The 13,979-nt window shown below is 45.2% G+C and overlaps 1 protein-coding gene across 5 annotated transcripts in view; it reads left to right on the top strand.

The window, feature by feature from the left end:
- The window catches only part of BNIP2 (BCL2 interacting protein 2), a 54,809-nt gene that overhangs the window by 32,999 nt on the left and 7,831 nt on the right, over positions 1-13,979 (top strand). For 3 of the 5 annotated variants that reach the window (XM_075575889.1, XM_075575893.1, XM_075575890.1), the window contains 5 exons: positions 8,867-9,043; positions 10,404-10,506; positions 11,441-11,572; positions 13,224-13,310; positions 13,410-13,508. In XM_075575889.1, the coding sequence (XP_075432004.1) occupies positions 8,867-9,043; positions 10,404-10,506; positions 11,441-11,572; positions 13,224-13,310; positions 13,410-13,508 (598 nt within the window). The remainder of the gene's footprint in view (positions 1-8,866; positions 9,044-10,403; positions 10,507-11,440; positions 11,573-13,223; positions 13,311-13,409; positions 13,509-13,979) is intronic. The other 2 variants (XM_075575892.1, XM_075575891.1) reach the window with 1 other exon arrangement.

The following is a 13,979-nucleotide window of genomic DNA, read 5'->3' as shown; positions in this document are numbered from 1 at the left end:
CGCTGGAGGAGCAGCACCGGGAGACTGAGAGAGAGAGTGAGGTCAGAGAGAGAGAGAGTGAGGTCAGAGAGAGAGTGAGGTCAGAGAGAGAGTGAGGTCAGAGAGAGAGTGAGGTCAGAGAGAGAGTGAGGTCAGAGAGAGAGTGAGGTCAGAGAGAGAGTGAGGTCAGAGAGAGAGTGAGGTCAGAGAGAGAGTGAGGTCAGAGAGAGAGTGAGGTCAGAGAGAGAGTGAGGTCAGAGAGAGAGTGAGGTCAGAGAGAGAGTGAGGTCAGAGAGAGAGTGAGGTCAGAGAGAGAGTGAGGTCAGAGAGAGAGTGAGGTCAGAGAGAGAGTGATGTCAGAGAGAGAGAGAGAGTGATGTCAGAGAGAGAGAGAGAGTGATGTCAGAGAGAGAGAGAGAGTGATGTCAGAGAGAGAGAGAGAGTGATGTCAGAGAGAGAGAGAGAGTGAGGTCAGAGAGAGAGTGAGGTCAGAGAGAGAGTGAGGTCAGAGAGAGAGTGAGGTCAGAGAGAGAGTGAGGTCAGAGAGAGAGTGATGTCAGAGAGAGAGAGAGAGTGATGTCAGAGAGAGAGAGAGAGTGATGTCAGAGAGAGAGAGAGAGTGATGTCAGAGAGAGAGAGAGAGTGAGGTCAGAGAGAGAGTGAGTTCAGAGAGAGAGAGTGAGGTCAGGGAGAGAGAGAGAGAGAGAGAGAGAGAGAGAGGTCAGAGAGAGAGAGAGAGGTCAGAGAGAGAGAGAGAGGTCAGAGAGAGAGAGAGAGGTCAGAGAGAGAGAGAGAGGTCAGAGAGAGAGTGAGTGAGGTCAGAGAGAGAGTGAGGTCAGAGAGAGAGTGAGGTCAGAGAGAGAGTGAGGTCAGAGAGAGAGTGAGGTCAGAGAGAGAGTGAGGTCAGAGAGAGAGTGAGGTCAGAGAGAGAGTGAGGTCAGAGAGAGAGTGAGGTCAGAGAGAGAGTGAGGTCAGAGAGAGAGTGAGGTCAGAGAGAGAGAGTGAGGTCAGAGAGAGAGAGTGAGGTCAGAGAGAGAGAGTGAGGTCAGAGAGAGAGAGTGAGGTCAGAGAGAGAGAGTGAGGTCAGAGAGAGAGAGTGAGGTCAGAGAGAGAGAGTGAGGTCAGAGAGAGAGAGTGAGGTCAGAGAGAGAGAGTGAGGTCAGAGAGAGAGAGTGAGGTCAGAGAGAGAGAGTGAGGTCAGAGAGAGAGAGTGAGGTCAGAGAGAGAGAGTGAGGTCAGAGAGAGAGAGTGAGGTCAGAGAGAGAGAGAGTGAGGTCAGAGAGAGAGAGAGTGAGGTCAGAGAGAGAGAGAGTGAGGTCAGAGAGAGAGAGAGTGAGGTCAGAGAGAGAGAGAGTGAGGTCAGAGAGAGAGAGAGTGAGGTCAGAGAGAGAGAGAGTGAGGTCAGAGAGAGAGAGAGTGAGGTCAGAGAGAGAGAGTGAGGTCAGAGAGAGAGAGAGTGAGGTCAGAGAGAGAGAGAGTGAGGTCAGAGAGAGAGAGAGTGAGGTCAGAGAGAGTGAGAGTGTGTGAGGGAGACACCAACTGCGCACTGCAACTGTTAGGTATGTATATACACCTTTGTTTTTACTTTGGGCGCCGCGTAAAAATCCTGATCGCCTTGGGGAGCCTTGAAAAAATTCTGATTGCCTTGGGGAGCCTTGAACCGAAAAAGTTTGGGAACCACTGAGGTACAGAATCTACACACAACGCACAAACACAGCACACACACACATTCACACAACACCAAACACTGCAGACTGCCTCTTCAAACCCCTCCTCCCCTCCACGCCACACATCTCCCTCCCGCAACCGGACCGCGAGGCCGCGGCCTCCACTCACACACCATGGCAACGATGTCCCTCCCCCTATCCCGCTACCTCACACAGTGTAGCTCCCGCGAACCGCACAGCACGCCACATCTCCTGCACCTCACACAGCTCCCTACCGCAACCGGACCGCGAGGCCCCCTACCCCGCTACACCATGCCACCAATGTCCCTCCCCCTATCCCGCTACCTCACACAGTGTAGCTCCCGCGGACCGCACAGCACGCCTCACATCTCCTGCACCTCACACATCTCCCTCCGCAACCGGACCGCGAGGCCCCCTACCCCGCTACACCATGCCACCAATGTCCCTCCCCCTATCCCGCTACCTCACACAGTGTAGCTCCCGCGAACCGCACAGCACGCCTCACATCTCCTGCACCTCACACATCTCCCTACCGCAACCGGACCGCGAGGCCCCCTACCCCGCTACACCATGCCACCAATGTCCCTCCCCCTATCCCGCTACCTCACACAGTGTAGCTCCCGCGGACCGCACAGCACGCCTCACATCTCCTGCACCTCACACATCTCCCTCCGCAACCGGACCGCGAGGCCCCCTACCCCGCTACACCATGCCACCAATGTCCCTCCCCCTATCCCGCTACCTCACACAGTGTAGCTCCCGCGGACCGCACAGCACGCCTCACATCTCCTGCACCTCACACATCTCCCTACCGCAACCGGACCGCGAGGCCCGCTACACCATGCCACCAATGTCCCTCCCCCTATCCCGCTACCTCACACAGTGTAGCTCCCGCGGACTGCACAGCACGCCTCACATCTCCTGCACCTCACACATCTCCCTCCGCAACCGGACCGCGAGGCCCCCTACCCCGCTACACCATGCCACCAATGTCCCTCCCCCTATCCCGCTACCTCACACAGTGTAGCTCCCGCGAACCGCACAGCACGCCTCACATCTCCTGCACCTCACACATCTCCCTACCGCAACCGGACCGCGAGGCCCCCTACCCCGCTACACCATGCCACCAATGTCCCTCCCCCTATCCCGCTACCTCACATAGTGTAGCTGCCGCGGACCGCACAGCACGCCTCACATCTCCTCCACCTCACACATCTCCCTCCGCAACCGGACCGCGAGGCCCCCTACCCCGCTACACCATGCCACCAATGTCCCTCCCCCTATCCCGCTACCTCACACAGTGTAGCTCCCGCGGACCGCACAGCACGCCTCACATCTCCTGCACCTCAAACATCTCCCTCCGCAACCGGACCGCGAGGCCCCCTACCCCGCTACACCATGCCACCAATGTCCCTCCCCCTATCCCGCTAGCTCACACAGTGTAGCTCCCGCGAACCGCACAGCACGCCTCACATCTCCTGCACCTCACACATCTCCCTACCGCAACCGGACCGCGAGGCCCCCTACCCCGCTACACCATGCCACCAATGTCCCTCCCCCTATCCCGCTACCTCACACAGTGTAGCTCCCGCGGACCGCACAGCACGCCTCACATCTCCTGCACCTCACACATCTCCCTACCGCAACCGGACCGCGAGGCCCCCTACCCCGCTACACCATGCCACCAATGTCCCTCCCCCTATCCCGCTACCTCACACAGTGTAGCTCCCGCGGACCGCACAGCACGCCTCACATCTCCTGCACCTCACACATCTCCCTACCGCAACCGGACCGCGAGGCCGCGGCCTACACTCACACACCATGGCAACGATGTCCCTCCCCCTATCCCGCTACCTCACACAGTGTAGCTCCCGCGAACCGCACAGCACGCCACATCTCCTGCACCTCACACAGCTCCCTACCGCAACCGGACCGCGAGGCCGCGGCCTACACTCACACACCATGGCAACGATGTCCCTCCCCCTATCCCGCTACCTCACACAGTGTAGCTCCCGCGGACCGCACAGCACGCCTCATCTCCTGCACCTCACACAGCTCCCTACCGCAACCGGACCGCGAGGCCGCGGCCTACACTCACACACCATGCCACCAATGTTCCTCCCCCTATCCCGCTACCTCACACAGTGTATGACAACACCTACCACTGGAAATCAGATGTTCGTTGAAATAAAATATGTTTTCCTAACTATTTTACTGTCTGTATAATGTACACAACACTCACCCACACAAAACCCCCTCATACACACACACACGCAAACATCCTGTCATTCTATGCCACACACTACACTCAAAAACATGCCATTTTTAACATGTGTATGACCAACAACACGCACTCACACACGTCACACACACAACATGCCTCATACACACACACACGCCATCACACACCAGCAACACACACACATGCTCTCACACACACCACACACCATGCCACCGATGTCACTCCCGCTATCCCGCTACCTCACACTCTCTACCTCCCGCGGAACAACCAGCACGCCTGACATCTCCTGCACCTCACACATCTCCCTCCGCAACCGGACCGCGACGCCGCGGACTACAGTCAAACAGCATGCCACCAATGTCCCTCCCGCTACCTCACACACTGTATGACAACACCTACCACTGAAACTCAGCTGTTCCTTACAATAAAATATGTTTTCCTAACAATTTCACTGTCTGTATAATTTATTCTAAAACACTTCTCACACCACCACTCACACACAACACTCACCCACACAAAACCCCCTCATACACACACACGCAAACATCCTGTCATTCTATGCCACACATAACAACAAATCACACCTCACCTTCACCCTCATAATACACACACTACACTCAAAAACATGCAATTTACAACATGTCTATGACCAACAACACGCACTCACACACGTCACACACACAACATGCGTCATACACACACACACATGCCATCACACACGCCACATACACACATGCTCTCACACACACCACACACCATCACACACAACACACACACAAATACACAAACACATGCACACACACACGCACTCAGCAACGCCACACGCCCTCAACCACGCAACACACGTACTCACACACACACACCAACCTCCTCTGCTGATACAACACACAAAACAACACTTCAACATAACCTTAACTACCACACACAACACAACCACCACTAAACAAACACACACACCCAACCCACTGTTCCAATTACCTACCCTTCACCATACACACTACACTGAATACAATGCACATTTACACGTCTCACCACCCACTCCCATTGCACATCAACATCCCACCACACACAAACATATACAACAACACAACACCTCCGCTACTAACACACCTAGCACAATAAATCACCTCTTCCTTTTAATAACATATTTTACACAAAACATTACTATTTACACATCTGTCTAATTTATTGCACACAAACACTCAACTAACCAACACTGACACACACACTCACACACCACACACTCACTATCACATCACACACTCATCCACACACACACCCCACACAATCAACAATCACACACAATAATTACATACACACACTATTCTGCCACACACACAGCCAACATTAACACAAAACAAAAACACACACAACATTTCAACACCTACACAAACGCACACCAAACACAAATAAATACCCCTCACCTCACACAGTGTAGCTCCCGCGAACCGCACAGCACGCCTCACATCTCCTGCACCTCACACATCTCCCTACCGCAACCGGACCGCGAGGCCCCCTACCCCGCTACACCATGCCACCAATGTCCCTCCCCCTATCCCGCTACCTCACATGAGTGAAGATATACTTCACAAAGCACAGAGACACAACCCATCACTCAATGTTACCTTTTCACCTGACATTTTCAACGAGGTACTCATATTGTTAGAAGATACATGTCTCTCTATCAATAACAAAACACTACTTCAATTAGGTCTAGAAGCTCCCCAACGTCATCATCACGATGTACTCAATACAGACCTTATGCGAGAGAAACAATACAATATTTCCATACTACAAGAATATGTTGCCACAAGAAAACCAATGTTAATTCCACAACAACTTAACACCTATGACAACATCATGCAGCACATAAACAACGAACAAGGTGCAATCCTGTTTCTTGATGCTCCAGGTGGAACAGGCAAAACATTTCTCATAAATTTACTCCTTGCAGAAATAAGAATGCACAATCATGTTGCACTTGCACTTGCATCATCTGGCATTGCAGCCACTCTTATGGATGGAGGAAGAACTGTGCACTCAGCTCTTAAATTACCACTAAACATTGCTCATGAAGAAAACCCAACATGTAATATTACCAAGACATCTGGCCAAGCCCGTGTTCTTCAAATTTGCAAACTTATTGTTTGGGATGAGTGTACCATGGCGCATAAAAAAGCACTTCAAGCCCTTAATAGAACCTTGCAAGACTTGCGTAACAATAAACAAATAATGGGTGGTGCTGTCATTCTTTTAGCTGGTGATTTCAGACAAACACTTCCAGTCATACCACGATCCACACCAGCAGACGAACTTCATGCATGCCTTAAATCCTCTATTTTATGGCGACATGTCAAACATTTTCCATTAACAACCAATATGTGAGTCCAACTTCTCGGCCACTCAAATGAACAACTGTTTGCACACACACTTCTTCAAATAGGTGAAGGCACTTTACCTACTGACTTAACATCAGGTGAAATTGCTTTTCCCACACATTTTTGTCACATGATGACATCACTTGAAGATCTCATACATCACGTCTATCCAAATCTCTTACACAATTACACAAACCACCAGTGGCTCTGTGAAAGAGCCATCCTTGCTGCCAAAAATACTTCTGTCAATGACATCAATCATCAAATTCAAGACATTATTCCAAACACAATTACTCAATACAACTCAATCGATACAGTTGTGGATTGCGATGAAGCCGTTAACTATCCACCTGAATTCCTACACTCCCTCGAACCATCAGGGATGCCACCACATCATCTTCGCCTCAAAGTTGGAGCACCCATCATGCTACTTCGCAACCTACACACACCTAACCTTTGTAATGGAACCAGACTGTGCATAAAAACATTGATGCCCAACCTAATTGAAGCTACTATCTTAACTGGCAACGCCAAAGGCCAAGATGTCTTCATCCCCCGCATTCCACTCATTCCTACAGACATGCCTTTTACTTTCAAACGGCTACAGTTCCCCATCAAACTAGCTTTTGCTATCACCATTAACAAAGCACAAGGACAATCTATAAAGTGCACTGGTATCAACTTAGAATCACCATGTTTCTCCCACGGCCAGTTATATGTTGCGTGCTCTAGAGTTGGATCCCCCCAACAATTGTACATCTTTGCTCCAACTGGAACTACCAAAAATGTCGTTTACAAACAAGCATTACAATGAACATTGACTTTCCTCAATTTCCATGAACTCTACATATTGCCATAAGAAATTACAAAAAAATGAAAGACACTCAATACACTACTGTCATCTTTTATTACTACATTATTTTACAACACACACTTTAACATTACATCAAATACACTCCTCTCAACAATGGACATTCATATCTTTCAAGAAGCATTTCCAACAATAACATTTTCAAAAATAACTACCGTAACAACTAACATACACTTCAAACATTTGCCCTCATATACATGTGCTTTCTACTACTGTTGATTTACAAACACAATTCTAACTAATATTACATAACATTGGCATCACATTACAACTTTCACATACAACATTTACACATACTTATTCACACTTCACATCCCGGGCAACGCCGGGTTTCTCAGCTAGTATATCAATAAATACAAATATCACTTGATAGCACATTCACATTATCTCCACGACAGCTAGGGATTCTGGGAAATGACATGCAAATGATATTTATATAATTGCAAAGGTTCTTGTGATGGTTGACTTGACATTGCTGAAGAGCTCCTGCAGTGAATCGCATGCAGTACTAGGTTTGTGCTGTTCAACTCATTGTCGGCACGCCTGCAACTCTGGTCTGTGCACCAGTGAAGGAGTTAAACAGCCCAACTGTAACCCTTCAAATAAAGAAGTTGTAAAGGGTTACTGTCTCCTTTCTGTTTTCCTTTCTATGCTGCTGTCTCCACTGTCCCAGGCGGATAGTTTCCCTTCACAGCTAAGTCTTGGAAACGGGCAACTAACATACTGTACCGTAGATCATTTCCTTCCTGCTTTGTGGTAAGCCCCCCTGCTTTTTGGTTTCAGGCAATCATGAATTCCTCAAATTAGCAAAGCAATCAACAAAATACTGTTTCTTTCCGGATCACTTTTTCAGTGTATATTCCGAGATTTCTGATTTGGCGCACCCATCACATGTTAATTCATATCTGATCTGTTTTTCAAAAGCACTATTAGTGTAATTCACTTGATAAACGGATGGTAGCCAATGCTTGTAAAGGTAACCACTCTCCATCTGCAAAGGACTCAGGGATATTTAAAAATATTAACAAAATATACAGTTCACAGCAAACGGGACTCAATTGTGGTGCATCCTTCTGTAAAGGTGGCCAATGAACAAATGCAAAAACGGAAAGCTTAGTCCATAACATTGGCATCTTGCTGAACTTGCCTAAGTTATATATTGTGTAAAATGCTCAATGCTGTACTATTCCCAGCATTTTATATTGTGCTAGAGTGAACAGCATTTTTGTTGTGTGCTTTGAGCTCTTAATCTCAGCCAGCTGCTAAAGATATTAGAACTGGGATTATTGCGCACAACACAAGATCAATTTGGAGATGATTGTATAATATTGTTGTAATAAGCACATAGAGCAGCCTCGCCTAAAACACAAGTCCTGCCTCAGACAAAAGTTGACTGAAGACATGTTTAATGGGTTAAATGTAGCTAATTGACACTTCGTTTGATTTAAATAGATGTAGCTGATATGGTTCAGAGCAGTACAAATTAATTTTTCCCCATGGCACTTTACGTTTTCAAGGCTGGACAGTCCTGCCTTTAAAAATAGGTTTTGATTCTATTACAAAACTTGTTTTTTTTGTGGTTTTTTTTGTATTGTTCCCAGAAGTCCCAAGGGGAAAGTGGTTAACTAAGACTTGTCCTGCCTTCTATGCTGAAGAGGTTTAACAACACTATAATATATGTATCCACAAGTCTGCTTTGTTTTGACAGATGATCTCCCCAAACCAAAGACTACTGAAGTGCTTCCGAAAGGGTCCATCCCTGAATACACCGCTGCCGAGGAGAAGGAAGAGAGCCGACGCTGGCGCCTCTTCCGCATCGGAGAGCAGGATCACAGGGTGGACATGTCGGCCATAGAACCTTATAAGAAAGTTATAAGTCACGGAGGTAATGGGGTCATTGAGAAGTATGTGGCCCACACAAGTCTTGTTTAGACTTTATGTTTACTGCTTATTAATTATACAAGCAAGAAGTAAAGGAAAATATGTAGGTGCATTATTAGGCACCTTTAACTTTTTTTTACAATAATAATAATTTGCATGGGTGAAGCTCAACTGTTCTCGCAGGCCACTTCGATATTAACATTGGCGTCCGGAGACCTCTGGTTCTGGAGCAGTGAGTCCTGGGCTCCACCAGACTGGAAGATCAGAAATTATTTTGGTGATCCTGTGTCCATGTGTGTAGTCTGGTGTCATATTTGTTGTTCTGTTTTTTTTTTGTCAAAATATGCACACAAAAATACAAATATCTTTGAAACTGGGAGGCCACTGATAAGCTCCAGATGGATCTCCTTGGTCATGTAAGCCAAAAGAAAATTGGAAATAGTTCCCAGGTAGAATTTGCTGCTTTTAATAAATGCTTGGAGGACCACAGCACACACTTCGGCAGAACAAAGTATGTCTGTATGTGTATTCTATGTAATTCAAACATATTGCATTTCTATCTTTAAAAGAAACCTGTACCAATAATATTTTACTGATATAAAAGATTGACCACAGGAGATAACTGATTTAAAAAAGCCTTGGGGAGTACCAATAAGATCTCTGGAAACCACCAATGCTCCAAGAACCACAGTATGCGAGCCACTAGAATTACCCAGGTTGGATGATTTGGGACCATAGCAGAGCATTGCAGATCTCCCTGAAAAATGTTCTGATATCATTTTCTTTGACTTTGAGGACCCCACCCTATTTTTTTTATTTTAATGCAAAGGAGAACATTTTACAAGAGCTATTAAAAGTGCATGAAAGAAATCATGGTCTATGAAATAGTAATAAAGTTATGTTGTGTGAATAGCGGGCATTTAACCATTTAGAAATGTAATGTGTTAATACAGTATTTAAACCATGTTCACTTTCTTTTTAGGGAATGGTAAACAGTCCTGTGTGTTGTCTTTTTATTTTTGTTGTTTTTTTTTTTTTTTATAAAGGATCTGTCTTATTGATAAATTCTATGGAATTATTTTAAAGTGGGGATTTAAAAATAAATACAAACAGCACTAACTATTTTTAGGAATGCTTTAGATCCCGGTCGGTTTATTAAAAATGTTTCGTTTTAAGCCGTTTTCTGGTATAAAAAGGATATGTATGTTTTATCGGTAAGTGGAGCCCCACATCAACTATACATACATATAGCAGAGCCATATTGGTTTTCTGAACCCTGTGGTTGAACCAGTGTTTCAAAGTGTAATGTATATTTGTCATTCTTGAAATTGGATCTCACCCTGACCATGTTTTTATTATCTTAGGTTATTATGGAGATGGCCTAAATGCCATTATTGTATTTGCTGTATGTTTTATGCCTGACAGCAGTCAACCTGATTATCGATATCTAATGGACAATCTTTTTAAGTAAGTATCGTGGTACTTGTATACTGTGCATTCAAGTGTATGAAATAGGATGTCTTTATGCTAACCATGTATACAGATTCTATAGTTTAACATATAATGTATAATACATAGGAGAAAGAAGGGAGCAGTATTCCTGAATTAAATGTTATTAAATGTTATTGTATAACAATTACACTTATTTAAATATTGTGAAATACATTTTCCAACTTCAATTTTGCAGGGAGGTTGCTTTAATCTCTGTGACTTTATAGGGTGTTTATTGCTCTTTAAGTTTTTACGATAAAAGCACACCCTTTTATCTAGCTTTTTAGATTTTGTCCATTTTTTTTGACAGGAAAACCAATGCAGTGCAGGTAGAATGGTCGACTTTAGCTTTTACAGCTCCCCGAGTGCTGATTTATCTAGCGTTCTATGGACCATGTGTGTCTGTGTGTACACTGGAAGACAAGATCTTAGTGCCCCATGAAGTAGCTACGATGACTTGAGGTCTGATAAGCCAGAGCCCAGACTTTTTCCTTGTTATCATAGTGGAGTTTGCCATCGTAGTGGAGTCACTGCTCTACCTTTTGTGTTATTGTTGATGTCACGATCTTGTGATTGCGACATGCCAGAGGGGTTGTGGCACTGTGGGGCCCACCCCATATCTTTTATTTAAAAAAAAAAATTTAAAAAATTGACGATATTTAGAGACAATGAAGCCTGCTATAGATGTAGCAAAACTTTGTCCTTTGCACCGCGTACGAACAAGCGAAGGTCTGTGGCGCCAGGGACAATGTCTGCCGTGATGGAGCTGCAGGGGGGGAGTGCATTAATCCTTTGGTGCAGCGACTGCATGTGGCACCAGCACGACCATGTTTTACTACATCTGTACGTCTATTAATTGCGTCCAGGGATTGTGGATGTGTGAAGTTTATTGGCGATTTTATTTTGACAGGTATGTTATTGGCACTTTGGAAATGTTAGTTGCAGAGAACTACATGATAGTTTATTTAAACGGAGCCACGACACGGAGGAAAATGCCAAGTCTGGGCTGGCTCAGAAAATGCTATCAACAAATTGATAGAAGGTAAGGTGGATTTTTCCACTTGATCATCGTTCCTTTGATAACCATCCGTCCCCCCGTCCCCCCCTGCCTCCCACCCCCATTACATTCGGGGCTTTAATTCCAGAGTGATGTTGATTTATTAATGGTTTTTTTCCTGGACCTTCTTAACAAAGCTCTATCCTGGATCTCCTCTTACCTCTCCCATCATACTTTCAGTGTCTCTTCTGCTAACACCTCCTCCTGTATCGATCTCTCTGTGGGGGTACCCCAGGGCTCTGACCTAGGACCTCTCCTCTTTTCTCTGTACACACTCTAGGTGACCTGATCACATCTCCTTGGGTTCAAATATCACCTCTATGCTGATGACACACAAATTTACTTTTCAACCCCTGACCTTACACCTGCTGTACAGACCAAAGTTTCTGAATGTCTCTGCGATATCATCCTGGATGGCCCTCTGCCGACTTAAACGTAACATGTCAAAAACAGAGCTCCTCATATTTCATCCCAAACCTGGCCCCACTACCTCCTTCCACATTACTGTTGGAAGTTCTGTCATACACCTAGTAGCACAAGCACAGTGCCTAGGGGTCACACTCGACTCCTCTCTCACATTCAAAACGTATCTAAAACCTGTCACTTTTCCCTCTGCAATATTACAAAGATACGCCTTTCCCTCTGTTGCTCGACTGCTAAAACTCTGACACAGGCCCTGATTCTCTCCCGTATCGATTACTGTAACCTGCTGTCCGGCCTTTCTGCCTCTCACCTGTCCCCCCTGCAATCTATCCTAAATGCTGCTGCGAGAATCCCTCTACTCTTTCCTAAATCTGTCTCAACGTCTCCCCTGCTGAAATCCCTTTCCTGGCTTCCTATCAAATCCTGCATCTCACACTCAATTCTCCTCCTCACTTTTAAAGCTTTACACTCTTCTGCCCCTCCTTACATCCCAGCCCCAATTTCTCGCTATTCACCATGCCAACTCTCGCGTTCCACTCAAGGATGTCTTCTCTCTACCCCCTTTGTATCTAAAGCCCTCTCCTGCCTTAAACCTTTCTCACTGATTGCCCCACACCTCTGGAATGCCCTTCCCCTCAATACTCGACTAGCACCCTCTCTATCCACCTTTAAGACTCACCTTAAAGCACACCTGCGTAACGAAGCATATGAGTAGCTCCGTGGCTAATACTATAGACCTGATACATAAACCTTGGCCCCTTGTAGGTGCACTTGCCAGAATGCCCTCCTACTGTCTCTGTACGTTATTCCTTCCTACCAATTAGATTTGTAAGCTCTTCGGAGCAGGTACTCATCTTTTTAAATGTCAATTTTTAAGTTTGAAGCACTTATTCCCATGATCTGTTATTTGTATTATTTGTTATTTATATGATTATCGCATTGGTTACTACTTTTGGATTCCCCTTATGGTTTTGTATCATTCATTTGAAGAACATGACTTGATCCTTAATCCTTTTACGTTCCTGAATCCAGCAGTGCATTACTTATCTCTGTATTTTTTTTAAGTTAATAAAATGTATGTTACCCTCCATGTTTTTAAGATGAAAACATGGTACTCCTGCAGTAATTATGTATATATATATTTTTTTAAATGTACAATACACATTTGGTCCTTTTAATGTACGTAGTTTGATGCCATTTCTTTCTTTTAAAGGTTACGGAAAAATCTGAAATCTTTGATTATAGTTCATCCTTCCTGGTTTATCAGAACACTTCTAGCTATCACAAGACCTTTTATTAGGTAATGCATTTTATTCTGATTTTGTTTTGTTGTGTCCTCTATATTTTATTGCGCTACAAATAATTACTATGCTGTGTTTTTTTTGTTTTGTTTATTTAGCTCAAAATTCAGCCAGAAAATTAGATATGTCTTTAGCCTGGTAGAATTAGCAGAACTTATTCCTATGGAGTACGTCGGCATACCGGAATGCATAAAAGAGTACGTATGTTTATTTATCTTTCTGCGATGTACTTTAAAGCTTGTGTTATGAAAAACAGAAAATAGTCTGTATTTTCTCTTTTAAAAGGTGCAGTTCAAAATTACTAGTAGCCATGTGGATGTGGAAAAATGTAGATTGCTTTGGATACCTTTTTTAGTGGACCAACATGAGAAGTCTCCACAGTTGAAATTTTACATACAGGTCACATGTACAGACAAAAACATGCAATAACATTTCAACTTTTTTTATTAACAAATATGAACTTGGGATATTTTGATCACTAGTGGTGTATCTATGGTTCCAGTTTTGTTTGAAATGAGCTGCATAGACAATGGATCGCATAGACATTAATTATACATCAGATTTGCACAGTTATTAATTTTATCCTGGCAGACATTGCTGAAACACTTCCCTCAGGGAATACATTGCAGGTTCCTCCCATCTCTGAAAAGGATTCTGCATTGTAATCC

This window comes from Ascaphus truei, chromosome 18 (assembly GCF_040206685.1).
Source record: "Ascaphus truei isolate aAscTru1 chromosome 18, aAscTru1.hap1, whole genome shotgun sequence".
In the NCBI taxonomy this organism is placed as follows: domain Eukaryota; kingdom Metazoa; phylum Chordata; class Amphibia; order Anura; family Ascaphidae; genus Ascaphus; species Ascaphus truei.
Note: the sequence above shows the minus strand (reverse complement) of the source record. Positions and strands in the feature narration are given on the sequence as shown.